Genomic DNA, 26530 nt, shown 5'->3' on the forward strand with positions numbered 1-26530 from the left:
GGGAACAGGCTGCCACTTCTCTGACATAGGCCCGTTCTCTCGTCCCCCCACCCACAACTCACATTCCAGCACGCACCCCGCGCACGTGCACAGCACCGCGTGCATCAGCCCGCGTGCAGCAGGAGGCGAGGCTGCGTGAGTGTCCCCATCACCGCGCGCACTGCGCAGCCCCGCAAGTTTTACAGGCGCTTTGTGGGGACGTGCATATGTTGGGGTTAGGGATCTTCTAGGAAGGCCTAATCTGCATGCGAACCCCCAGGCTGCTGGAATCAGAAAAATGCAGGCAGCCAGGGCCGGAGTGAGGAGGAGGCCCCAAGAACCTCAGCGGCGGGAGCGAGAAACCAGAGCACGGGGGCTCCAAGAACGCAGGCGGCGCGGGGAGGAGTCTGCAGGGCGGGAGTTTTTCGGTCACCCCGCGGGGGGGGGGCGGGGCCGCAGCAGTCCCAGCCCCGCTCAGCCATCCCAGTCCCGTCCCCGAGTTAGCCCGGCGCCGCCAGGGGGCGCTGTGGGAGCGCGGAGCCGTCGGGGAGGAGCCCGGGTGGGTTTCGGCTCCCCTGCCCGCGAGCCTTGGTGCCAGGAGGGGGCGCCGGCGGGAGCTAGGAGCGAGAAATCCCCTGCAGGGCTCTGAGGCCGCACTGGGGGACTTACTGCTTGATGGGGGGCGCTGAGGACAGCGGGTGTCGTCATCCGTCCGAGGGAAAGATTTTGCGTCTCAGTTCCCTGGAAGAGCTTTCTTGGGAGGGGGCTTCTTCAGCTTCTGGGGAAGGAGAACCTGGGACAAGATTGGAGGGGGACACCCCAATCCTCAGTGGGGTGGTGGGAGCTGTATGCGGGGCCACAGCTGTCGGGGTGGGGGCCATGGGTCTTAGTTCGCCAGAAGCGGTCGGGGGAGCGTCTTGGGGCTCCGGATTTAGGCAAGAGGAGCCGTCAGGGGTCCCCGGAGTGAGGATGGGAAACAGCTAGTTTGGGGGGGGGGGCGCCGCTCTGGGGGCTTCCCTTGAGGGGCTTCTTTAGTGAAGGGACTTCTTGGCGCCTTGTTCTCTGGAAGGGGACCTGGGACAGGTTTGGGAGGTCTGGCAGAAAGATCAGATCTTCGATAAAATGTGGGGGGCGCCAAGGGCCACAGGCACTGGCGTCGGGACAGCTGCGGCTCTTAGACACCTTCGGAGGGGGTGTCTTGGGGTCCCGGCTTTCCCGAAAGGGAGCCGTCGGGGTCCCCGGGGCCGGGGAAGAAAGCCGTCTAAAGGGGGCTCTGTGGTTGGTTCCCGCGCCTCTGCCACCTGCGCTCCTCCGGTCCCCCTCCGGCGGGGGCGGGGAGGGCGAGGAGGGCGGGGAGGGCCGGGGAAACCCGAGCCACCGCCCCCAGCCCCGCCCCCGGCCCCGCCCCCGGCCCCGCGCCGGCCGAGCCGTCCGCGGCGGGAGCGGCGGAGGCGGCGGGAGAGCGCGCCCTGAAGCCGCTCCGAGTGCCCAGGTCCCTCTCGCCGCCGCCCCGGAGCCCCGTGCTGCGCGCCGAGGCCGCCTGCGCCGTCCGTGCGCCCCCGCGCCCCGCGCCCCGCGCCCTCTGAGCCGCCGGCCGTCCAGGGCACCCACCCCCAGCCCCAGCCCCCGCCGGGCCGGGATGGCCGCAGCCCGCGGCTAAGCGAGCCCGGGGGGGCCCCATGGGCCGGCCCGCGCCGCACCCCGCCCGCGGCCGCCCCCTCCGGCCCGGGCCCCCCCCGGGCACCGCGGGCCCAGGCGGCCCGGATGGCGGTCGCGGCGGCTGGGGCAGGGGCTGGGGCCGGCGCGGCCGCCACTGACGGGTAGTCCGGCGCCCACAGCAGGTAAGCAAGGGGCAGGCGGGGCAGGTGGGGGGGCAGCAGGGTACGACGGGGACGACCTGCCCCATGGACGGGGCATGGAGGGTGCTGAGGACTCCGAGTAGACCAGGGGATTCCCTCCTGCAGCAGAACCAGCGGGTGTATGAGGGTGGGGTCAGAGGGACGACAGGTCAGCGCGTGGGGAGGGGCGGGGGCGTGAAGCCAGATCCTAAGTGGCTCTGCAAGCCCGAATCCAGCCGCGGTGTCCCTGTCCGACGGGGCGGGCGCACTCCTGTCTCCTAAAACCTCCAAGTGTGCATCTGAGGAAGGCACGGTGCCCTCCCCAGAATCCCCTTAGCCTCTAGGAGGGCGAGACCCAGACACCCCTTTAGCCATGTGGTCTCCAAGGGGCCGTTGGGGGGCTTCCGGATCCTGCAGAGCCCGGGCGGGGGGCTGCCGTCGCGGTCCAGCTGCGCACAGCAGTAAACATCTGTCAGTGGCGCGTTCCCTGCTCTCCGCCGCCGCCGCCGCCGCCGCCGCCGGGGACACGGTGTCCTCCGGTGAGGGCCGGGCCCTCTCGGCTCCTGGAGCAGCCCGTTCAGCCACCAGAGGGCGTGAAACCCTTTGGTGTTGGGGGTGGGGGGTCCCTTAAGGGCAAAGCCTGGATTTGAAGTGGGGGGAGGCTGTGCCTGCCTTTCCTGCTTTTTAGAAAAGGTGTCTCCTGCACGGGGATAGCCCCGAATTGTCCCAGGAGGTGGTTTGTGGATTAGGAGTTATTAGGCCCAAGGGGACTGCAGACAGATTAGTGGGGAGGGGGATGTGCTGGAGAGAGAAATGGCTCTCCCAGGGTGAATGCCACCACTGTCCCCTCCCCAGAACGCATCCGACCTGCCCACAGGCCTGTGATTACCTGCAGGGCTCGTCATTGGTCCAGATTTGGGGAGTGGGGCCAGGGGCTTAAAGCAGGGGGGTGCAGGAGGCCGGACCCCTGACTTTCCTCCCTCTTGCCTGTCTCCCCTGCCCTTTCCCTGTTCTCTATATCCTTGTCCCTGTTCCATGGCCCTCTTTGTCTGTCTCTGAGTGCCCCGGGCTGAGGAAGCCTGGGTGGGGTGTGACCAGCCTCAGAGGATGTCAGTGAGAGGCAGGATCCCACCCATACTGCCAGCTTCTCCCACCCCCAGCTTCTTGCCTTGGGGCCCTTTGGACACCCCTCCCTCCTCCCTTCATCCTAAGACTCCCGAGGTTCATAGCTCCGGCACCAACTCCACCCCCAGGGAGCTACAGAAAGCTTCTTCCAGGGGTGCAGGGAAGAAAATAAAACATTCCCCTCTTCAGCTGGGTACTGCATCTGAAACTCCACCATCAGCACTGGCCCCTCGCGTTTCAGGTCCCAGTTTTCAGGGAGCGAACAGAGGAGACAGCTTTCAAGAGCTGGGCAGAAGGGACTCAAAAAGTTTGCAGCCGGGCACAACACAATCAAAAGATTGTTTCGACAAATGTGTGTCGATGGCAACCGCGTGGTTGACTGGTGTCAGGGTTGTTGGGTGCTGTCCTTCAAGGGAGGCAGATTTAGACCCAGGGACACAGGGCTGGGGAAGCTCAGAGTGGGGATGGAGGGCTCTACCTCAGGGTAGGAATGTCAGAGAAGACTTCCTGGAGGAAGGGCCTCAGAGGTGGGGCTGTGAAGGATGAGTAGGAGTTTTCTAAGTGGGAAAGGAAAAGGCATTCCAGGTGGCTGTGCATGCAAAGATCTGGAGGCATGGAATAGTGAAGGCACCTTGGTGAGTGTGGGAGAGACTGTTCTAGAAGGTTGGCAGAGGAAGAACTGGGCTGGGGCACTCAAGGTTGCATCCCTGGAGGTAGGGGCTGAATACACAGATTAGAGAGGTGCAAGTTGTTAATGTATCTGGAGTCACTGGGCTGGGCTATCTTTGCTGGGGGGCTGTGGGTTTCCTCCGCTGATGCATCTGCCTGGTCCTCCAAGTTGAGGCAGAGGCTCTGGGGCCTCAAGGTGGAGGTGGTGGCTGGGGGTTGGGGTCGGGAGATGGACAGGAGGCTCCCAAACCAGCCTTGCACTTGCAGGGCTGATAATGGCCTTGAAGGAAGCCTGAAGAAAGAGTGGATGTGAATGGGGCATGCCTGCAGGAAGGGTGTCTCGGAGATGATGATGTTGGAATGGAGGGGTCTCCCTGTCAAATCCAAATGAAATCAGGCTTCAGGTGAGCCCTGGAAGAAATCAGACAGCAGGCCCAGCTTACAGCATGTGGCCCTCACTTCCCAAGAGGGGAAACTGAGGCCCAGAGAGAGGGCACTGTTCGTGCTTAAATAGCGCAGTGTGTCAGGAACCAAGGCACAATTTGAATTTGGGGATATGGAAAAGATGATGGCCGGGCGCAGTGGCTCATGCCTGTAATCCCAACACTTTGGGAGGCCAAGGCAGGTGGATCCTTTGAGCCCAGGAGTTCCAGACTAGCCTGGGAAACATAGCAAGACCCCATCTCTACCAAAAATGCAAAAATTAGCCAGGTGTGGTGGCATCCCCCTCTGGTCCCAGCTACTCGGGAGGCTGGAGTGGGAGGATTTCTTGAGCCCAGGAGGTCGAGGCCGCCATGAGCTGAGATCGCACCACTGCACTCCAGCCTGGGTGACAGAGTGAGACCCCGTCTCAAAAGAAGAAAGACAAGATGATTGAGCTGACCTGTTTCCCGGGAAACTGAAGAGTGGTTCCCAGTCTCACCCAGTGTTAGGGTTTAACCTTCATCTGGGGTCTGTGCCTCAGTTTCTCTTTCCATCAGATGGCCAGCATCTTGTGGTGTCCTGGCCGCTCCCGGAGGACCCATGTCGCTCAAGCCACCCGCTGGGACCTGTGCCAGCTGCTTAGCCATGCCAGGCCTCATTAGGCTGATCCTGTCATCCCACCCCGGGGACCCCCCTCCTGCCAGCTCCAGATGCCTCCGAGGCCAGCCCTGGGGCAGCCTGGCCAGCCCCAAGAGACTGGTGTGGTCAAGGTGGCAACTTTATAGCTCAACCACAGAGGGCCAGGGCCAGAAATGGTGGGTGTAAGAAGCTGGCACACACACGCTCCCCAGCCTCCCTCCCCAGACACAGCTGGGTGGCGGGTACAGGAAGAGAGAGCTCCAGGTGCCGGTGGGGGACTGCGGGGCACTGACCCTGCAGGCCACAGGGCCCTCGTTACTTCCTGCCTCATCTCCCTGCATTGTCCCCTGGCTCCTGGCACTCCAGCCACGCTGGTCATCTCGAACAGGCACGGTCCTGCCTCCGAGCCTTTATACGTGCAGCTCCCTCCGCCTGGAACACTCTTTCCAGGTCTTCAATGGTGGCTTTTTTTTTTTTTTTTTTTTGAGACGGAGTCTCGCTCTGTCACCCAGGTTGGAGTGCAGTGGTGTGATCTCGGCTCACTGCAAGCTCTGCCTCCCAGGTTCACGCCATTCTCCTGCCTCAGCCTCCCGAGTAGCTGGGACTACAGGCGCCCACCACCACGCCCGGTTAATTTTTTGTATTTTTAGTAAGGACGGGGTTTCACTGTGTTAGCCAGGATGGTCTTGATCTCCTGACCTCATGATCCTCCCGCCTCGGCCTCCCAAAGTGTTGGGATTACAGGCGTCAGCCACCGCGCCTGGCCAATGATGGCATCTTTACTGTCATCCAGGCGTCAGCTCAAATGCTTCCTCCTCTGAGAAGCCCTCCTTGATTCCCCAGTCTAGAAGCAGCCTCCAGTCACTATGGCTTCATCCTGAGTTTTTTTTTTTTTTTTTTCTGAGACAGGGTGTTGCTCTGTTGCCCAGACTAGAGTGCAGTGGTGCAATCATAGCTCATTGCAGCCTCCATCTCCTGGACTCAAGCGATCCTCTTGCGTCAGCTTCCTGAGTAGCTGGGACTACAGGTACATGCCACCAAGCCCAGCTAATTTTAAAATTTTTTGTAGAGACGGGGGTCTCGCTATGTTGCCCAGGCTGGTCTCAAAATCCTGGGCTCAACCGATCCTCCCGCCTCAGCCTCCCAAAGTGCTGGGATTCCAGGCATGAGCCACTCTGCACCCAGCCCCATCCTGGTTTTTTGTTGTTGTTTGTGTGCTCTTGACATCTAATTACCTTATTTCACATTTATTATCTGTCTCCCCGACTGGATGGTGAGTTTGTCGGGGAGGGGCCCAGGGTGGCCTTGGTTACCACCGAGTTCCTGGTCCCCAGCCAGGCCCTGGCACACAGTAGGCGCTCAATAAGTGTTTGTCAGGTTAATTTGTGTGCTGGAGGCGGAACCCAGCCTGGCACTCTGGGCTTTCTGCCATTGGGGCCTTTTACTTGCTGGATCTGCTCTGCTGTGTGTCTTTAAGAAAATCTCGTACCTCCCTGGGTCCCAGCGCCACTGTTCTCTCAAACAGCAGCTCCTAAGCCCCTCTCTCACCTCTCCTCTTTTCCTCTTGTTAACACAGGCCAGCAGGTTCCCAGGCAGTAGTTGTGGAGTCCGGGAGAGAACAAGTTTGGAGTTGGATCCAGGTTCCAATCCCAGCTCAGACACTTGTTACTTTTAATTAAAAACATTTTTTTTTGGCCAGGCGTGGTGGCTCATGCCTGTAATCCCAGCACTTTGGGAGGCCAAGGCTGGCAGATCACGAGGTCAGGAGATCAAGACCATCCTAGCTAACATGGTGAAACCCCATCTCTACTAAAAATACAAAAAAATTAGCTGGGCATGGTGGTGGGCGCCTGTAGTCCCAGCTACTCGGGAGGCCGAGGCAGGAGAATGGCGTGAACCCAGGAGGCGGAGCTTGTAGTGAGCCGAGATCGCGCCACTGCACTCCAGCCTGGGGACAGAGCAAGACTCCGTCTCAAAAAAAAAAAAAAATTTTTTTTTTGTAAAGACAGAGTCTTGCTATGTTGGCCAGGCTGGTGTTGAACTCCTGGCCTCAAGCAGTCCTCCCACCTTGGCCTCCCAACATGCTGTGATTATAGGCATGAGCCACCACAACCGGCCTCAGCTGCTTACTTGCTGTGTGCCCTTGAACAAGTCACTTAACTTCTCTTAGCCTCAGCTTCCCTACATGGAAAACAGAGCTAATAATATTAACATGTTTTTCAGGGACTGGGAGAATTAAATGTAGGGGAAAGCACTCATCACAGTGTCTGCCTCTAAATAATGGAATAGCCAACATTGCTGGTGTGGTTATTGTTGTCAGAGAGGCCAGAAAGCACGTGGTTAAGAATATGGAGGTTATGGCCTGGCGCAGTGGCTCGTGCCTGTAATCCCAGCACTTTTGGAGGCCGAGACGGGCGGATCACGAGGTCAGATCCAGACCATCCTGGCCAACATGGTGAAACCCCATCTCTACTAAAAATACAAAAATTAGCTGGACATGGTGGCTCGTGCCTGTAATCCCAGCTACTTGGTTGGCTGAGACAGGAGAATCGCTTGAACCCAGGAGGCGGAGGTTGCACTGAGCTGAGATCGCTCCACTGCACTTCAGCCTGGCAACAGAGCGAGACTCCGTCTCAAAAAAAAAAAAAAAAAAGAATATATAGGTTATAGGCTGGGCACGGTTGCTCACACCTGTAATCCCAGCACTTTAAGAGTCTGAGGCAGGAGGATCGCTTGAGGTCAGGAGTTCAAGACCAGCCTGGCCAACATGTTGAAACCCCGTCTCTACTAAAAATACAAAAAAATTAGCTGGGTGTAGTGGCGTGCACCTGTAATCCCAGCTACTCAGGAGGCTGAGGCAGGAGAACTGCTTGAACCCCAGAGGTGGGGTTGCAGTGAGCTGAGATCGTACCACTGCACTCCAGAGCGAGACTTTTGTCTTGAAAAAAAAAAAATAGAGGTTTTGCAGCCATTGATTGGATAATAAAAGAAAAAAGAATATGGAGGGAGGAGTGTTGGAAGTGAGTCTTTGAGGAATGAGTAGGAGTTTGCTGATCACCTGTGTTCAAATCCCAGCTCAGCCACTTAGGTTGTTTGAATCTGAGCAAGTTACTTCACTTCTCTGGACCTCAGTTTTCCACCTACCAAATGGGGATAAAATAGTCCATACCTTGATACAAGTTACTACATGTAAAGTGCTTAGAATGGCACTAATAGTGTTGTTCATGAGTGTTAGTTTCAGTTATTATTACTATTATTATTAGAGACGGAGTCTCGCCCTGTCGCCCAGGCTGGAGTGCACTGGCGTGATCTTGGCTCACCGCAACCTCCATGTCCTGGGTTCAAGTGATTCTCCTGCCTCAGCCTCCCGAGTAGCTGGGACTGGTGGAGTGCACCACCACACCCGGCTAATTTGGTTTTTTTTTTTTGTATTTTCAGTAGAGATGGAGTTTCACCATGTTAGCCAGGCTGGTCTCAAACTGCTGGCCTAAAGTGATCCGCCTGCCTTGGCCTCCCAAAGTGCTGGGATTACAGCTGTGAGCCACCGCACCCGGCCCAGTTATTATTATTATTATTTTATTTATTTATTTTTTTGAGACAGAGTTCGCTCTGTCACCCAGGCTGGAGTACAGTGGCGCGATCTTGGCCCACTGCAAGCTCCGCCTCTTGGGTTCACGCCATTCTCCTGCCTCAGCCTCCCAAGTAGCTGGGACTACAGGCGCCCAATACCATGCCCGGCCAATTTTTTTTGTATTTTTAGTAGAGACAGGGTTTCGCCGTGTTATCCAGGATGGTCTCGATCTCCTGACCTCGTGATCCACCCGCCTCGGCCTCCTAAGTGCTGGGATTACAGGCGTGAGCCACCGTGCCGGGCCCAGTTATTATTATTATTTTACCACTATTATTATCACGAAGGAGCCACCATACTTGTCCCCAGAAACCACTATCCCTGACCATCCATCCCTCAGCTTCACTTTGGCAAAGACAGACCCAGAGTCCCTCAAGACAAGCTCATGTGCTGGGACTTGATGCCCAGGGTAGCAGGAAGCCAGCGATAGTTCTAGCAGTTGGGCAGCACTCAGCTTCTGTGCTGGGGGAAGAAGAGGAGAGGCTGGACCTCTTTCTCTGGCAGACCTGGAAGGGGCGGCTGGGGGTGTCTGTGTCTGCACCCCCGACACATGAAGCCACCCCTAGGTTGGCCTCTGGCCCCCGCAGATGCAGTATCGGAACCAGCTGTGCTTGCCAGATGTTCCTGGTTTGCCCCCAGATGTGTGTCACCAGTTCGAGGCTGTCCTGGCTGCCTCATCCCTCCCGTGGGGTGGGCCCAGGCCCTGGGGCCCTCTGAGGGAGGGGGCACATTTTTGTGGGCTGTGGAATTTGTTTTGTGTTTTGCAGAATCACTGAGTCTTGCCTTGAGAGGCCCAGAACCCTGGCCAAGTCTTGCCCCTCATGGGGCCTCAGTTTCTCCACCAGTGGAACCTCAGGGAACTCCTAGGGGCCATCTAGGAACAGGAGACCAGGAGGCTGCCCTAGGAACAGGCCCAGCCATGAGCCCTCAAGCTATCAGCACTTGGGGAAAACAGAGGCACAGACGCGCAAACACATGTATGCCGCGGCGTTCACACACACAGGCACTTCCCCACTGGCATGTGCTGGCTTCACGGCCTGGCATCCTCTACCCATGGGCAGTGGCAAGAGCACAAGAGCCACTTGGTCAAGCTCTTCCAGGTCCTCTCTGGTTTTCCTACAATGCTGGGTGGCACCCTTCATGCCCTATTGAAGATGGGAGGCCAGGCATGGTGGCTCACACCTGTAATCACAGCACTTTGGGAGGCAAAGAAGGGAGGATCGCTTGAGGCCAGGAGTTCAAGACCAGCCTGGGCAACATGGTGAGACTTTGTCTCTATTAAAAAAAATTTTTTTTTAATTCTAAAAAAAACAGATGGAGGCTGGGCACAGTGGTTCATGCCTATAATTCCAGCACTTTGGGAGGCAGAGGCGGGCGGATCACCTGAGGTGAGGAGTTTGAGACCAGCCTGGCCAACATGGTGAAACCCTGTCTCTACTAAAAAATATAAAAGTTTGGCCAGGCGCAGTGGCTCATGCCTGTAATCCCAGCACTTTGGGAGGCCAAAGTGAGCGGATCACTTGAGGTCAGGAGTTTTAGACCAGTCTGGCCAACATGGTGAAACCTCGTTTCTACTAAAAATACAAAAAAATTAACCAGGCATGGTGGCTTATGCCTGTAATCCTAGCTACTCGGGAGGCTGGGGCAGGAAAATTGCTTGAACCTGGGAGGCGGAGGTTGCAGTGAGCTGTGATCATGCCACTGCACTCCAGCCTCCAGCTTGGGCAACAGAGCAAGACTCCGTCTGAAAAAAAAAAGGCAGGCATGGTGGCGCACACCTGTAGTCCCAGGTACTTGGGAGGCTGAGAGAGGAGAATCGCTTGAACTCGGGAGCCAGAGGTTGCAGTGAGCTGAGATCGCACTACTGCACTCCAACCTGTGTGACAGAGTGAGACTCTGTCTCAAAAGACAAAATACAAAAATTAGCCAGGCATGGTGACAGGCATCTGTAGTCCCAGCTGCTTGGGAGGCTGAAGCAGAATGGCTTGAACCTGGGAAGCAGAGGTTGCAATGAGCTAAGATAACACCATTGCGCTCCAGCCTGGGCAACAGAGCCAGACTCCGTCTCAAAAAAAAAATATATATATATATATATGGGGAAACGGAGTCACAGGAGGACCAGGAGTGAAATGGAGAGGAAGGAGAAGTGTGTGCAGGGCAGCACCCCCACAGGCAAAAGTGTGCAGACTTGGGATCTGCAGCAAGCTCACCCCTCTGTAAACTGAATTCTCAAAGTCAGCCCTGTGCCCTGCAAAAACTCAACCCAAGATGTCCCTCTAGAAACTCCCATCCAGCAAAGACAGTCATGGGCACAGACACCATGCTTACAGGGCTGGGCAAGAGGAAGGCACCCATGGCTGGGGGTGGCCAAGATGGGTGGCAGGGAAGGGTTTCTGGTGGAGGGGCTGTAGGAGCTAGGGCTTTCAGGGTAGAGTAGGAGTTTGCCAAATTAAGATAGGCCCCAATTCCAGGCCTCCCCAAGATTAGAAGAGATGCCTACATGGAGAGAGGGTCCCCCTCCCTTTCTTCATCTCTCAGGTGCTACTCTTTGAGATCGGGAGTTCTGTAGGACAGAGGCTTTTATCCCTGGGACTGGGTGTGCCCGGCAGGTGTCCCCTGGGGAGTTCGGTGGGAAGGGGGGTGGGGGTGTCAGGGCGTTGCCTGTGCATAAAGATAATGAGCAACATTTCCTGGCATCACCAAGGAAGGTGCCAGAAACACACACCCTTGCGCCGGCTGTCTGTTGCTTTGGTTGATTGGAAGGGCCTGCCTAGCTGTGTGACGTTGGGCTGCTCTTTGCCTCTCTCTGAGTCCATTTCCCTTCTTTCCCCTTCCTTCCCCAGCTCTGGGGATTGTGTGGCCTCCAGCTAAAAGTGGAGGTCTGTCCTAGGTCCTTCTTGCTGCACCTCACACTGCTACGCTCCCCGCCCCTCCAGGAAGGAAGGAGGCTTCCCTCCCTCCAGGCAATGCAGGTTCTCCAGGATTTCTACGTTTTCTCCAGGACTGGGAAGGGATCTCTAGCCAGGCCCGGCACAGGCAATGTAGACGGCACCCGGGATCCCTGCAGGGGTGGACACGGGCAGTGGTCAGGGCGGGGCCATTCCCTCCTGAGTCCCCCGGCCCCATCTGCTTCCCCTCCTCTCACTCTCCTCCCACCGTGTCTGTGCACCCTGGAATCTTTGCAGCTGTGGGCGTTGGTGGCGTGTTCACCTGTGCACCCCTGTGTGTGTGTGTGTGGCCAGGAGGAGGGTCTTGGGGACCTTGGCCAGAGCACAGATGACAATGGATGCTCTTGTGTGTGTCTCTGTGAGACCGGATTACCACGTGTGAGTGGGGAAAACCTGTGTGTGTGAGTGGGATCATACTTGAGTGTGAGTGTGAAAACACCCTGGTTTTTCACTGTGGGATTGTTCAAGTGTGTGTGTGTGTGTGCAAACACCAGCACGTGGATATAACGTTTCACCACAAGTGTGAAAGCACTCAAGTGTGTGAGTGTGATTTTTTTTTTTTTTTTTTTTTTGGAGACGAAGTCTCGGTCTGTCACCCAGGCTGGAGTACAGTGGCGCGATCTTGGCTCACTGCAACCTCCACCCCTTGGGTTCAAGCAATTCTCCTGCCTTACTCACTCTCCCTAATAGCTGGGATTACAGGCGTGCACTACCACACCCGGCTAATTTTTGTATTTTTAGTAGAGACGGGGTTTCGCCATGTTGGCCAGGCTGGTCTCAAATTCCTGACCTCCAGGGATCTGCCTGCCTCAACCTTCCAAAGTGCTGGGATTACACGCGTGAGCCACCGCGCCCGGCCTGTTTTTTTTTTTTTTTCTTTTTGAGACAGAGACTCACTCTATTGCCCAGGCTGGAGTGCAATGGTGCGATCTCGACTCACTGCAACCTCCTTCTCCCGGGTTCAAGCAATTCTTCTGCCTCAGCCTCCTGAGTAGTTGGGATTACAGGTGCCTGTCACGGTGCCTGGCTAATTTTTGTATTTTTAGTAGAGATGGGGTTTTGCCATGTTGGCCAGGCTGGTCTCGAACTCCTGACTTCAAGTGATCCACCCGCCTTGGCCTCTCGAAGTGCTGGGATTACAGGCGTGAGCCACTGTGCCTGGCCGATGGTGTCTTTTAAAAATTTATTATTTTCTATTTTTGTAGAGATGGGGTCTTACTATGTTATCCAGGCTGGTCTCGAACTTCTAGGCTCAGGCGAACTCCCCGCCTCGGCCTCCCAAAGTGCTGGGATTATAGGTGTGAGCCACTGAGCCTGGCCGAGTTTCACCAGTATTTCTGCTAACGTCCTTTCTCTGTCCCAGGGTCCATCCAGGATCCCAGATGACATTGAGCCATCCCCTTTCCTTTGGCCCCTCCAATCTGAGACTCCTCCTCCATCTGTCTTTGTCCTTCATGACCTTGACTCTTTTTGTCTTTTCTCTTCTCATCTTCTTTTCTTTTCTTTTTTTATTTTTGAGACGGAGTCTTGCTCTGTCGTCCAGGCTGGAGTGCAGTGGCGCAGTCTCAGCTCGCTGCAACCTCCGCCTCCCAGGTTCAAGCGATTCTCCTGCTTCAGCCTCCTGAGTAGCTGGGATGACAGGCATCTGCACCACGACTGGCTAATTTTTTTTGTATTTTTAGTAGAGACGGGGTTTCACCATGTTGGTCAGACTGGTCTCAAACTCCTGACCTCAAATGATCTGCCTGCCTTGGCCTCCCAAAGTGCTGGGATTACAGACGTGAGCCACCGTGCCCCGTCTTGTCTTCTTTTCTTTTCTGAGACAGGGTCTCCCTATATTGCCCAGGTTGGTCTCAAACTCCTGGCCTCAAGCAATCCTCCTGCCTTGGCCTCCCAAAGTGCTGGGATCAAAGGCATGAGCCACCTTGCCCAGCCAGTGAGTGTTTTGAATGAAGGTGGAAGCGTCCAAGTGTGTGAGTGTGGTCATGTTTGAGTGTGACTGTGAAAACGCCCTAGCATGTGAGCATGATGTATTCAAATGTGAGTGTGAGAACACACTAGTGGATTCATGTGGTGGTGTTCTGGTGTGTGGGTGTGGTGGTGTTCTGGTGTGTGGGTGTGGTGGTGTTAGAATATGTGAGCCTGGAAACATCTGAGTATGCATGGGATCATGTTTGGGTGTAAGTATGAAAATACTGGCTGGGTGCAGTGAATCACACCTGGAATCCCAGTGCTTTGGGAGGCTGAGGCGGGAGGATTGCTTGAGGCCAAGAGTTTGAGACCAGCCTGAGCAACACAGTGAAACCCAGTTTCTACCAAAAAAAAAAAAAAAATACAAAAATATAGCCAGGCATGGTGGCACACACCTGTGGTCCCAGCTACTTGGGAGGCTGAGGCAGGAGGATCACTGGAGCCCAGGACTCAGAGGTTGCAGTGAGCCGAGGTTGCGCCACTGCACTCCAGCCTGGGCAACAGAGCAAGATTCTATCAAAGAAAGAAAGAGAGAGAGAGGGAAGGAAGGAGGGAGGAAAGGAGTGAGGGAGGGAGGGAAAGAGGGAGGGAGGGAGGGAAAGAGGGAGAGAGAGAAAGAAAGGAAGGAAGGAAGGGAAAGAGAGAAAGAGAGGAAGGAAGGGAGGGAGGGAGAGAGAGAGGAAGAAAAAGAAAGAGGAAAAAGGAAGGGAGGGAGGGAGGGAGGGAAAGAGAGGAAGGAAGGGAGGGAGAGAGAGAAAGAGAAGAAGGCAGGCAGCCAGGCAGGCAGGCGTGTGAGTGTCATCATGGTCAAATGTGTGATTGTGTTTCAATGCGTGTGAAAAAGTCCAAGTGTGTGTGAGTGTGAGGACACCCCAGGATGTGTGTGTAACCCTGTTTGAGTGTGGAAGTGTGAAAACAGTGAATGTGGGAGTGTTTTGTCTTGTTTTGTTTCGTTTCCAGACGGAGTCTTGCTCTGTCACCAAGGCTGGAGTGCAGTGGTGTGATCTCAGCTCACTGCAACCTCTGCCTCCCGGGTTCAAGCGATTCTCCTGCCTCAGCCTCCCGAGTAGCTGGGACTACAGGCGCACACCGCCACACCTGGCTAATTTTTTTTCTTTTTTGAGATGGAGTCCCGCTCTGTCGCCCAGGCTGGAGTGCAGTGGGGAGATCTCAGCTCACTGCAACCTCCATCTCCCAAGTTCAAGTGATTCTCCTGCCTCAGCTTCCCGAGTAGCTGAGATTACAGGCACCCACCACCACACCCGGCTAATTTTTTTATTTTTAGTAGAGGCAGGGTTTCACCATGTTGGCCAGGTTGGTCTTGAACTCCTGACCTCAGGTGATCCAACCGCCTCAGCCTCCCAAAGTGCTGGGATTACAGGTGTGAGCCACTGCACCCAGCCAAATGTGGGAGCGTTTGAGCACGCAAGTGTGCTCGAGTGAGAATGCTTGAGCATGTGAGTGTGATCGTGTGTGTGTGGGCAGTGAGTGTGGGAGTGTGGGAGTGTGTGTGTACGAGTATGAAAGAACCTGAGTGTGAGGACATGAGATGGCTGGGTGTGAATGAGTGTGAGTGGGCACACAAGTGTAAGCCTGAAAGTGTGCTGTGTGAGATGGGGCATCTCGCTATGTTGCCCAGGCTGGTCTCGAACTCCTGGGCTCTGGCAGCTGTGGGTGCTGGCAGCGTGTTCACCTGTGTACCCCTGTGTGTGTGGCCAGGATGAGGGGTCTCAGGGCACAGATGATGACCTGAGCTAGATTGCAAATGACAGTGGGCACTCCTGTACCTACAAATGTGTGTCTCTGTGCAGTTGGACAGGTACAGATGCCTCCCTAGGTTAGGGCCTCCGGGACACAGGAACACGCATTGTGCACACCCAGCCCCCTCCCCGTGCCCTCCGCCACACCCACATCACCCCCACCTGGTCGCGTCCGTGCCAGAGACAAACCAGTTAGGTGGCCCCCGAGAACAGAGAGGCCCATTGTTCATGGCTGCTAATCAGCCCTCCCTGCTGGGCCCCCTCCGCCAATGGCCCCCCGATTTCCTGCCCTCCACCAGAGCTCTAGGTGGGGAGAGTCTGAAGCTCCAAGGCCTCCAGGGGGTCCTGTGACCAGGCCATGCTGGGGCTAGGCCCTTGGTAGAAACAGACCACCACAGCCCAAGACTTGTTCCAATCCAATGGGGAAACTGAGTCACACCACTCCAAGACTTGAATGTGTGGGCAAGCAGGGTGGAGGGGGTCCAGAGAGGTCCGGGGCCCGGGTAGGTTTCCTGCCTGTCTCCCCCTCCTACCACCAGCATTCAAATGCTGGCTCTATGACCTTGGACAAGTCACTTCCCAGCTCTGGGCCTGTTTCCCATTCATACAGTGGGGATAAGGGTATTACTTGCAACCAGGCGCAGTGGCTCATGCCTGTAATCCCAGCACTTTGGGAAGCCAAGGCAGGAGGCTCACTTGAGCCCAGGAGTTCAAGACCAGCCTGGGCAACATGATGAGACCTCGTCTCTACAAAAAATTTAAAAATTGGTCAGGTGTGGTGGCTCATGCCTGTAATCCCAGCACTTTGGGAGGCCAAAGCGGGCGGATCACCTGAGGTCAGGAGTTCAAGACTAACCTGACCAACATGGTGAAACCCCATCTCTACTAATACAAAAAATTAGCCAGGCGTGGTGGCACATGCCTGTAGTCCCAGCTACTTGGGAGGCTGAAGCAGGAGAATTGCTTGAACCTGGGAGGTGGAGGTTGCAGTGAGCCGAGATCGTGTCATTGCACTCCAGCCTGGGCAACAAGAGCAAAATTCCATCTCAGAAATAAATAAAAATTTTAAAAAATAAATACAAATTGGCTGGGTGTGGTGGTGCATGCCTGTGGTCCCAGTTACTTGGGAGGCTGAGGTGGGAGGATCACCTGAGCTGGGTAGGTCGAGGCTGCAGTGGGCGCTGTGATTGCACCACTGTACTCCAGCCTGGGCAACAGAGTGAGATCCTGTCTCAAAAAAGAAAAAAAAAAGTGGGGGTATTACCTGCTTCTTAGGACGCTTGTAAGGTTGGAATGACTGTATCTGTGTTAAGTTTGTAAAATGGGGTTGGACATAAAGTAGGTGATCATTAAGAATAAAGGGGATGATGGCCAGGCGCGGTGGCTCTCGCCTGTAATCCCAGCACTTTGGGAGGCTGAGGCGGGTGGATCACAAGGTCAGGAGATCGAGACCATCCTGGCTAACATGGTGAAACCCTGTCTCTACTAAAAATACAAAAATTTAACTGGGCGTGGTGGCGGGCGCCTGTAGTCCCAGCTACTCAGGAGGCTGAGGCAGGAGAATGGCGTGAACCTGGGAGGCGGAGGTTGCAGTGAGCCAAGATTGTGCCACTGCACTCCAGCCTGGGCGACAGAGCAAGACTCCGTCTCAAAAAAAAAAAAAAAAAATTGCCGGGCGCGGTGGCTCACGCCTGTAATCCCAGCACTTTTGGAGGCTGAGGCGGGTATATCACGAGGTGAGGAGATGGAGACCATCCTGGCTAACACGGTGAAACCCTGTCTCTATTAAAAATACAAAAAATTAGCTGGGTGTGGTGGCAGGCGCCTGTAGTCCCAGCTACTCTGGAGGCTGAGGCAGGAGAATCACTTGAACCCAGGAGGCGGAGGTTGCAGTGAGCCGAGATCGCGCCACTACACTCAGCCTGGGCGACAGAGTGAGACTCCGTCTCAAAAAAAAAAAAAAATTACTTAGACATGGTGGCACATTCCTTTAATCCCAGCTACTTGGGAGGCTGAGGCAGGAGAATCGCTTGAACCCAGGAGGTGGAGGTTGCAGTGAGCTGAGATTGCATCACTGCGCTCCACACTCCAGCCTGGGCAACAGAGTGAAACTCCGTCTCAAAAAAAAAAAAAAAAAAAAAAGGAATAAAGAGGATGGGTTTGACATCTGACAAAATGCTGCTGCTGCCATCCGCTTCTGCAAAACCTCAAGAATGAAATGTCCTTCCCATGGCCCACACGAGGCCCTGCATGAGCTGCTCCATCCCCTTCCAAACCTCCCCTCCTCTCTCTTCCCCTCCTCACTCTGCTCAGACACACAGGCCTCCTCACTGTTCCTCCAACACGCCACGTGTGGTCTGCCCCAGGGCCTTTGCACAGGCCGTGCCTCTGCCTGGAACACCTGCCCCCAGATTCTCCTATGGCTGACTTCTCACACTTGGGTCTTAGTGCATGCATCACCTCCTCAGGGAGGGCCCCCCTGCCCACCCCCAGTGAATCTAGCCCCATTCAGGACAGTCATCTTTATTATGCACTGATTGTATACTAAGCCCAGAGACTTCAACTGTGGTTTCTTTTTCATCCTCCCAATAAATCCATCCATCCATCCATTCACTCAGACATGAAATTCTGGACCCTCCAATTCAGGATCTGGGCCACCCAGTGCCTAGCTTTTTTTTTTTTTTTTCTCTTTTTGAGACAGAGTTTCATTCTGTCACCCAGGCTGGAGTGCAGTGGTGCAATCTCAGCTCACTGCAACCTCCGCCTCCTGGTTTCAAGCGATTCTCCTGCCTCAGCCTCCCAAGTAGCTGGGATTACAGGTGTGCCACCACGCCCGGCTAATTTTTGTATTTGTAGTAGAGATGGGGTTTCACCATATTGGCCAGACTGGTATTGAACACCTGACCTCAGGTGATCTGCCCTCCTCAGCCTCCCAAAGTGCTGGGATTACTACAGGCATGAGCCACCGCACCCATCAGCCTAGCTTCTTTGTGTTCATTCATTCATTCATTCATTCATTCATTCATTCATCATTCAGCAAATGTCTATGAGCGCCTACTCTGTGCCACTGAACCAGCTGGGCTGGCCCTGGGGAAGAATCGACTTCCCCTGCAAATTCACTCTCATCAGATCCCCAGGCTGGTCTAGGATTTGTTTAGATGCCCTCACGTTGGGGAACTCATTCCTTACTAAGAATAACCACCACCAATACCAAACAGTCTCAAGTACCACCAATAGTGGTGAGTTCTCAGGGTGACTACAGCATCTGCTCCCAAGCCCAGCCCAGCCCATATGGTGTGTGCTGTGTCAAAGAACCTGGGTTCAAATCCCATGTCCTTTTCTAACCCTTGGACAAGCCCCTACCCATTTTGTGCCTCGGTTTCCCTAGCTGTAAAATGGAGATAGTAGTGCCTCTCTCGTGGGCTCAGCACCAGGCCTGTTACACAGCTGGTGCTTAATAAATGTGTCCTGTTACTTAAGGTCTGATGTGTGTAACTCCTGTGGTCGCCGTCCATGGGGGTGAGTGGGGTGGGGAAGGGGTGGTTCGAGTTTCTGCACATCAGGACACGAGGCGCGGTCCATGCAAATGAAATGCAAATCCCATACAAATAAATCTCTGGGTGGTGCAGGGCAGCGCGCAAGGCTGGTGGTATAAGGTGCACGCATTGCTGGGGGGGGGGGGCGCCTGGGAACCCCATGAGCCGAGCCCAGGCCTGGAGGTGCTGACCCGCATCCAGCCTGGCTTTCAGTGCTCGGTGTAAATGTTTACACCTGGCCGGCCGCCAGGCTCCACGCCGCCACACACTAGGCAGCGGGAAGGGGGAATGTAAACTCGGGCTGGGGGCCGCAGAACACTCGGGAGGAGCCCAGACGGCGTCGAGTGTGGTGGGTGTGTACACGTGAGTTATTAAACACCGACTATATGCAGTGAGGATTCCACCAGGCACTCACAGCACCAAGTAACTGGTGCCCGAATGGGTAAAGCTCAGGGCATTCCTGGGGGCCCACTAGCGCCCCTGCACCAGCCAGAGGTTGAAGTGAATAGGGTAGGCAGTCATGGAAGGCTTCCTGGAGGAGGCACCCTCCAAGCTGAGATTGCAAGGGGAGTGAGAGCTAGGTACAGTGACTCACGCCTGTAATCCCAGCTCTTTGGGAGGCCAAAGTGGAAGGATAGCTTGAGCCCAGGAGTTTGAGACCAGCCTGGGCAATGTTGTGAGACTCCCCTCTCTATTAAACAAAAACAAAAAATTAAAAATTAGCCAGGCATGGTGGCTCATGCCTGTGGTCAGTCCTAGCTACTTGGGAGACTGAGGTGGGAGGATCACTTGAGCCTAGGAGGTGGAGGCTGCAGTGAGCTGTGATCACACCACTGCACTCCAGCCTGGGTGACAGAGCAAGACCCTGTCTCAAAAAAAGAGAGAGAGAGAGAGAAAGAAAGAAAGGAAAGAAAGGAAGAGAAAAGAAAGAGAAGAAAGAAAGAAAAAGAAAAGAAAGAGAGAGAGAGGAGGCTGGGTGCGGTGGCTCATGCCTGTAATCCCAGCACTTTGGGAGGCCAAGGTGGGCGGATCACTTGAGGTCAGGAGCTTGAGACCAGCATAGCTAACAGGGAGAAACCCTGTCTCTATTAAAAATACAAAAATTAGCCAGTCATGCTGGCAGGTGCCTGTAATCCCAGCTACTTAGGGGGCTGAGGCAGGAGAATCGCTTGAACCCGGGAGGCAGAGGTTGCAGTGAGCTGAGACTGCGCCACTGCACTCCAGCCTGAGGGACAAGAGCGAGACTCCATCTCCAAAAGAAAAAGAGAAAGAAAGGGGAGTGGGAGTGGGGAGGGAGGGAAGAAGTGTTCTCCATGGAAGGACCTATCTGTGCAAAAGCCCAGAGCTGAGACTCCATGTCCAGGGCAGCTCTGGTCCATTGCTGCCCACTTCTGGGCCTGCTTATCCATCTGGATGGGAAACAGGCTCAGAGAGGGGCAGAGTCAATGGAGGACACCAGCGTGTAGGGAACAGTGTCAGCCCCAGATTCCTGCCTCCAGACTGTCCTAAACACCACCCTCCCCGCGCCTTTGTCCTACAGTGCCACCTGCCGGGAATGACCTCTCCTCCTTTCACTCTTCCCCCTGGCTCCTCAGCTGCAGCCTCTCCGGCCTCCTTGCTGTTCCTGGGATACGCCACACTCAGTCTGGCCTCGGGGCCTTTGCACTGGCTGTGTCCCCTGCCTGTGATGCCATTCTCCTCTGCCTGGCCAACTCCTACGTTTATTCAAGTCTGGACCTTGTCATCGGCTCCTCAGGAAGGCACTCCGGGACCCCCAGATGGGGGTGGTTCCCTGTGACTCCTGGCACGGAGGCCAACCCCTTCCTTGTTCAATGGTTCCTTGAGGGACCATTCCCATGTGATTATCGACCATTCGGCAGGCGTTCAAAGTCAAAGGCCCCACACTGAGTCCTGGCCCAGCGCCCTGTGCCCGTTGGCTGCTGGAGGGACAGACGGGGCGTGCGGCTGACCATCCCGTGCCCGCAGGCTGAGGATGCAGCGCTGGAAGGCGGCGGCCTTGGCCTCAGTGCTCTGCAGCTCCGTGCTGTCCATCTGGATGTGTCGAGAGGGCCTGCTTCTCAGCCACCGCCTCGGACCTGCGCTGGTCCCCCTGCACCGCCTGCCTCGAACCCTGGACGCCCGGATTGCCCGCCTGGCCCAGTGTAAGCTCCTCCTCTGTGTGGGGTCAGATACCCCCAACGTAAGGGGTAGAATTTCAGGCAGTGGAGTGGGAGGTTGGGGGGGGGGGTGTCATAGGTTTTTTAAAGATAGGGCCAGCCAGCCCCCTGGCAGGGAGGCAGGGACAGACATCCTAAAAGATTATTCAGGGCAAGGCATGGTGGCGCCTGCCTATAATCCCAGCACTTTGGGAGGCTGAGACAGGAGGATCTCTTGAGCCCAGGAGTTCATGACCAGCCAGGGCAATGTAGCGAGACCGCCATCTCTACAAAAAACTTCAGAAATTAGCCAGGTGTAGTGGCGCACGCCTGTAGTTCCAGCTACTTGGGAGGCTGAGGTGGGAGGATCACTTGAGCCCAAGAGTTCAAGGCTGCATTGAGCTATGATTGCACCACTATACTCCAGCCTGAGCAACAGAGCAAGATTCTGTCTCAAAACATTATAATAATAAATACATTTTCTAAAAAAAGATGGGGTGGAGGGAGGTTGCAAATTCCCCCAATGGCCTGGTGGAGCTAGGGTGACTTCTGGGAACTGGGGTCTTTCGGCTCAGCTGTCACAAGGAATTAGGCTCTGCCCTGAGGTCCCGTGGGGGCCAGATGGAGATTAGACCTGGGCATTCGCCTGGTTGGCCCCCGCGGCGCAGCGGGGGGGTGGTGGGAGGAGAGAGAGGCTGGATCTGAGGTCCCAGTGACCTGCCCCAGGGGACAGGGACCAAGGGGAGGCGGGAGATGGAGCAGGAGCTAAAAACCGGAAGAAAGGCCCAGAGATTCGAAGGGGTGAGGAGGGGTGGAGAGAGGAGAGACGGGGCTGGGGGCACAGACACGGGCAAAAGTGCTGCTATAGGGACACAGAAATGCCCACCCTGAGGGCAAGACCCTCGCCCAACTCCCCACCAATCCCTAATGCCTGCCCCACCGCAGGTGCTGTGGGGTGAGGGTGGTGCGTCGGCCCTGACCCCGGTGCCCACGCACATGTCCATGCGTGCGCCTGCACGGGCATCTGAGGCGTGGATGCCGGCAGGGTGCATGTGCAGCGCCTTTGGGTGTGGGCCACGAGTACGCCCGTGTGCGCGTCTGCGCCCGCCCCTGCCAGCCCACACAATCCTCTTTTCTTGTCCTTACAATGCACAAGGGTGGCCTCCAGCGCGAGCTCCACTTCTGTCCTCCCACCACTTCCCTCTCTGCAAGCGGCGTGAAGTCCTTCCTAGGACTCTGGGACAGAGACCCGGGCGGGACCCCCAAAATCCAGTGCTCCAGGACTTGGGGTGCGGGGGGCAAAGCACGAATGGAAGAATTTCAGGCACTGCGGAGGGTCAGGGCCCATGGGCAGGTGCCTGCCTGCCCTACTGCAAAAAGGGAGTGGCCACTGACTGCCCAAGTCCCCATGTTCTAGGCTCCTGGTGGAATTTCAGGCTGGGGACCTTGTGTTCTAGCCCCTGTGCAAGCAGCCAGCCCCGTTGCAGGGAGGCAGGGACAGACATCCTAAAAGATGATTCATTGTTGCCAGGTGCGGTGGCTCACGCCTGTGATCCCAGCACTTTGGGAGGCCGAGGTGGGCGGATCACGAGGTCAGGAGATGGAGACCATTCTGGCTAACACTGTGAAACCCTGTCTCTACTAAAATTACAAAAAAATTAGCCGGGCGTGGTGGCGGGCACCTGTAGTCCCAGCTACTCGGGAGGCTGAGGCGGGAGAATGGCGTGAACCCGGGAGGCGGAGCTTGAGTGAGCCGAGATCGCGCCACTGCACTCCAGCCTGGGTGACAGAGCGAGACTCTGTCTCAAAAAAAAAAAAAAAAAAAAAAAGATTATTCATTGTTTATATGGAATTCAGATTTAGCCGGGCATCTGTATTGTATCTGGCAAGCCCACAAATGTCTGCTTCGATGCACCCCTCTGGGGTTGGGTGTGCCCCTAACTAACCCCCCAGCACAGTCCTGGCCACTCCAGTCCTGCTCCGGGGCTTAAAGAACACGGACTAGGTTGCTCAGTCATCGCCCACCCCCCGCACCGATTTCCCACCCTCTCAGCCCCGGCCAAGACAGAGATCATGGAAGCTTCATCGGACAGACAGGGAAACTGAGGCCTGAGGTTGCAAGTGGCGAAAGTGGCAGAGTCATGCTCTGAGGCTGGGTTTGTCTCGTTTCTGAGACCCCCTGTGGGAACAGACATCTCCTCCCCCACCAAACCCCAGGAGACAGACAGCCCCTCCTTCCCCAGGGCCACCCAGAGGCTCATTCTTTTGACAGCCAGGTGCACCAGCCCGGGGGGCAGGTGGGGACTAAAGATTTCCTCTCCCAACCACAAGCGTGACTGCCACCTGCTCTGGGGCTGGGAGTCCCCTGCCTGCAGGTCCGCCAGCAGCACTGCCTGTCATTCCAGCGTCTGCAGTTCTCTCCCGGGGCTTCCGAGTTTGGGGGTGGAGCCACCGCTTGGGTAATAAATTTAGGCTGCCAGGCCCTGGGAATCGGTGACTTGGGCACCTCCTGGCGAGTGTGGGAGAAAGCGGCTGGACCTGGGCCAAACTTGGGTGAACGATGAAGGCAGGAAGAATGACCTTTAAGCCCGCCTCTGTCGCTCTCTCTCGGCCACCTGCTAATGATGTGACCTTGGGATGGTCCGTTTTGTCACCTGTCACATGGGGGTGGCCTTGACAGTAGCTGCTGCCACTCCATGGAGTGGGGTCCCCACACAGGCCTCGGATGCAGTAGGCTGCGGTACCTGCTGCTCCTCTGCATTCTGAGAAACCCAAACACCCCGATTCATTTCTTGGATAGGGAAACTGAGGCTCCACTGCACAGCGGGGCAGTGGGGATGGAGGGAGTCTGAAAAGCCCGGGGGCTCAGAGCAGACGTCGGGGCCTGAAGAGGGGACTCTAGAGACCTATGACAACCTCACTAAAGAGGGATGGGGCATGGGAAGCAGCCCCCCAGTGCTGCCCAGAGAGGTTGCACCAGTGTCCTGGGGCAGCCCAGCATAGGGGCGGGGTCCAGATAGATTTGCGATGGAGGACGAGGAGAATGGAGCAGCAATGGGGTGAGAGAGGGGCCCAGAGGAGGTGAGTTAGAGACCCCAGTCAGCTCAGCTGAAGGTGAGACGGGCTGGAAAGCGGCCCAGAAAGGATGGACCAGGTTCTGGGCAGCCAATATAGGCTCAGGTTTCAGAAAGGGGTTTTGGACCAGCGTAGGGGTGTGAGTGTGTACGTGCCCCCCAGTGCCGCCCAGAGAGGGTGCATGAGCAGCTCAGCAAGACGGTGGGGAAATTTGGGATCTGGGAGTGAGACGAGAAGCCGTCTAGGCCTGGCGTCCCAGCAAGGGTCTTCGTTTGCAGGGGTACAGAGAGGGTAGGGGGCTCCCTCCCACCCCCTGCACCCACTGACCCCCCTCCTTTCTGTTCCTCCCCTCGCAGACCGTGCACTGCTGCAGGGCGCCCCGGATGCGATGGAGCTGCGCGAGCTGACGCCCTGGGCTGGGCGGCCCCCAGGTCCGCGCCGTCGGGCGGGGCCCCGGCGGCGGCGCGCGCGTGCGCGGTTGGGGGCGCGGCCTTGCGGGCTGCGCGAGCTGGAGGTGCGCGTGAGCGAGCTGGGCCTGGGCTACGCGTCCGACGAGACGGTGCTGTTCCGCTACTGCGCAGGCGCCTGCGAGGCTGCAGCGCGCGTCTACGACCTCGGGCTGCGACGACTGCGACAGCGGCGGCGCCTGCGGCGGGAGCGGGTGCGCGCGCAGCCCTGCTGCCGCCCGACGGCCTACGAGGACGAGGTGTCCTTCCTGGACGCGCACAGCCGCTACCACACGGTGCACGAGCTGTCGGCGCGCGAGTGCGCCTGCGTGTGACCCTACCTCACTCGGCCGGCGCGGCGGCCACTCCCCCCGCCCCGACGGCACCACTGGCCGGCCCCGCGAAAGACTGCGCGTGCGTAGAGCACGCCGGCGCGGCCCCGGGACTCTCGCGATAACTGTACTGAGATAAAGTGTGGCAACTCGAGCTGGCTGGTGATTCATCCTCGGCGAGGGGCTCGCGTGCGGGCCGCGTTGCCGTCTCCGCCGGGAAAGCGGGGACCAGTGGGGGGGCCCAGCTGCAGGGTGGTGGGAGGATGCCGTTTGCTTTGGGGGAAGGGTAGATGCAAAGTGGGTCCAGTTTATGGCGGACAAAAAGGAAAATGGGGTAAATGGGGCTATGTTGGCAGGGACCGTCCTTCCTGCCTCCCTACGGGTCCCTCTGCCCGTCCCGAGCGTGTTCCGGTCCGCACCTCTTCGCTGTGTGGGCTTCTGGGGAGGGGAAAGGGGAGCTACGCTCGGATGAAGAGACCGAGGTCTAGGTGGACCCCGTTTCCCCAGCTTGTTCCCTTCCGCACCTCTCCGCGGTGCGGGCTTCTGGGATGAAGACACTGAAGTCTAGGTGGGCCCAGTTTCCCCAGATTGTCCCTGACTGCACCTCTCGCTTCTGGGATGAAGAGACTGAGGTCTAGGTGGACCCAGTTTCCCCAGCTTGTCCCTGACTGCACCTCTCTGCTGTGTGGACTTCTGGAGAGGGGGAAAGGGAGACACACTGTGGGTGAGGAGCCTGAGGTCCAGGTGGAATCAGTTCCCCAGCGTCTCCCCGTCCGCACTGATCCCGCTAGGTGGGTTTCTAGGGAGGGAGAAGGGGGAGCCACTCTGGGGGTGAGGAGAGTGAGGTCCAGGTGGACCCGGGCCTCCCTTATCCGACGGCCTCCTCGGGCCGGTCTTCGCCCACCAGGGTGAGCTGAAAGCCACTATCTCCTTCCACCAGCTACTAAAAATACCCGCACGCTGCCCACCTCCCGGCGGGGAGAGGCCTGGGGCGGGCGCCAGCCCCATCCAGCCCGAAGCCGGCGCCTGCTGGGGTAGAGCTGGGTCCCCAGAGACCTGGGTCCTCGGCCCATAAAAGCCCTGGCCGGGCCTCGAGGGGGGGGGAATTTACGACGAGCCCCTGCGGAGTATGGAAAAAGCCCGGCTCGGTGTTTAGATTTCCCCACGGTGTCACCTTGATGCTTGGCAGGCCTCGGGTGTTGGGTTGCCAGTGCGCGGGAGGGGTCGGCGGGTCCCACGGTCGGTCTGAGGGGCGGGGAAGGGGCGGGCACTGCGAGCCCAGAGCAGGCACCGGCGAGGCGAGACTCCTCCCCTCCTGCCCCTCAGACTGGGGGTTCCCAAGGCTACAACCCTTCTCCTTAGCTGGGCCCCCTCCCCTCCTTCCCACACGTCTGCCCTTAGGACCACCCTCTAACCACAGTGTCCCTTCCCAGGCTCAGCCCGCACCCCCCCACCCCCCGCAAAGCTGGAGGGCGCAGATCGGAAACCGCCCCCAGGGAGAATCACCCAGCCATGAAGGAACATCCCTAGCCCCTGGCTCCCGGGGACCCACAGCTACAGCTGGAGACACTCAAGGCGGCTAAGCAGCAGGACTTCCAGGGAGCCCTGAGAGCAGGGCTTGGCGGCCAGGCGGGTGATCTGCTTGGGAAGCAGTTTCAGGGCTGCCGCTGGCTGGGGTCCCCGCCTACCCCCGCAGTCTTCTGACTCTGAGGTTTAAGGTGGTGGATTCCTCCACCCTTTGGGCCGACTCAGCCCGGCCTCCGCAGAGAGGCCGGAGTTCCCAGACGCTGCGGAAGCCCAAGTGATGCTTACTCCGAGCCTCAGTTTCCCCATCCTAGATGGCCTGGCCTCAGAGAGGAGTGTTGTTCAGCCCAGGACACACAGCGAGAAAGCTGACCATCAGGGTTCTGCCGCCCCCCCGAAGCTCCCCTGCCACTGTGTGCATGTGTGTGTGAGTGTTGCCCACCCTCCGGGGCCTCCCGGACCTCGGCCTTCCTGTCTCCCA

At 57.1% G+C, this 26530-nt stretch overlaps 1 protein-coding gene across 1 annotated transcript; it reads left to right on the plus strand.

Annotated features, from left to right (window-relative positions):
* The first annotated feature begins 1414 nt into the window (after positions 1-1414).
* NRTN (neurturin) lies at positions 1415-24679 on the plus strand. Its single transcript, XM_055371398.2, has 3 exons — positions 1415-1820; positions 20112-20678; positions 24104-24679. Exons 2-3 carry the CDS (start codon positions 20510-20512, stop codon positions 24526-24528), a joined length of 594 nt encoding a protein of 197 aa, XP_055227373.1. The 5' UTR covers positions 1415-1820; positions 20112-20509; the 3' UTR covers positions 24529-24679.
* The last annotated feature ends 1851 nt before the right edge of the window (positions 24680-26530 follow it).

The sequence above is a fragment of the Gorilla gorilla genome, chromosome 20 (assembly GCF_029281585.2).
Source record: "Gorilla gorilla gorilla isolate KB3781 chromosome 20, NHGRI_mGorGor1-v2.1_pri, whole genome shotgun sequence".
Classification (NCBI taxonomy): Eukaryota; Metazoa; Chordata; class Mammalia; order Primates; family Hominidae; genus Gorilla; species Gorilla gorilla.

What these genes read in the sequence shown, in the direction of transcription:
- NRTN (XM_055371398.2), top strand. Translation starts at nt 20,510, where the DNA reads ATGCAGCGCTGGAAGGCGGCGGCCTTGGCCTCAGTGCTCTGCAGCTCC. An exon ending in GATTGCCCGCCTGGCCCAGT is followed by an intron (nt 20,679 to 24,103) that starts GTAAGCTCCTCC and finishes CTCCCCTCGCAG; the next exon opens with ACCGTGCACTGCTGCAGGGC.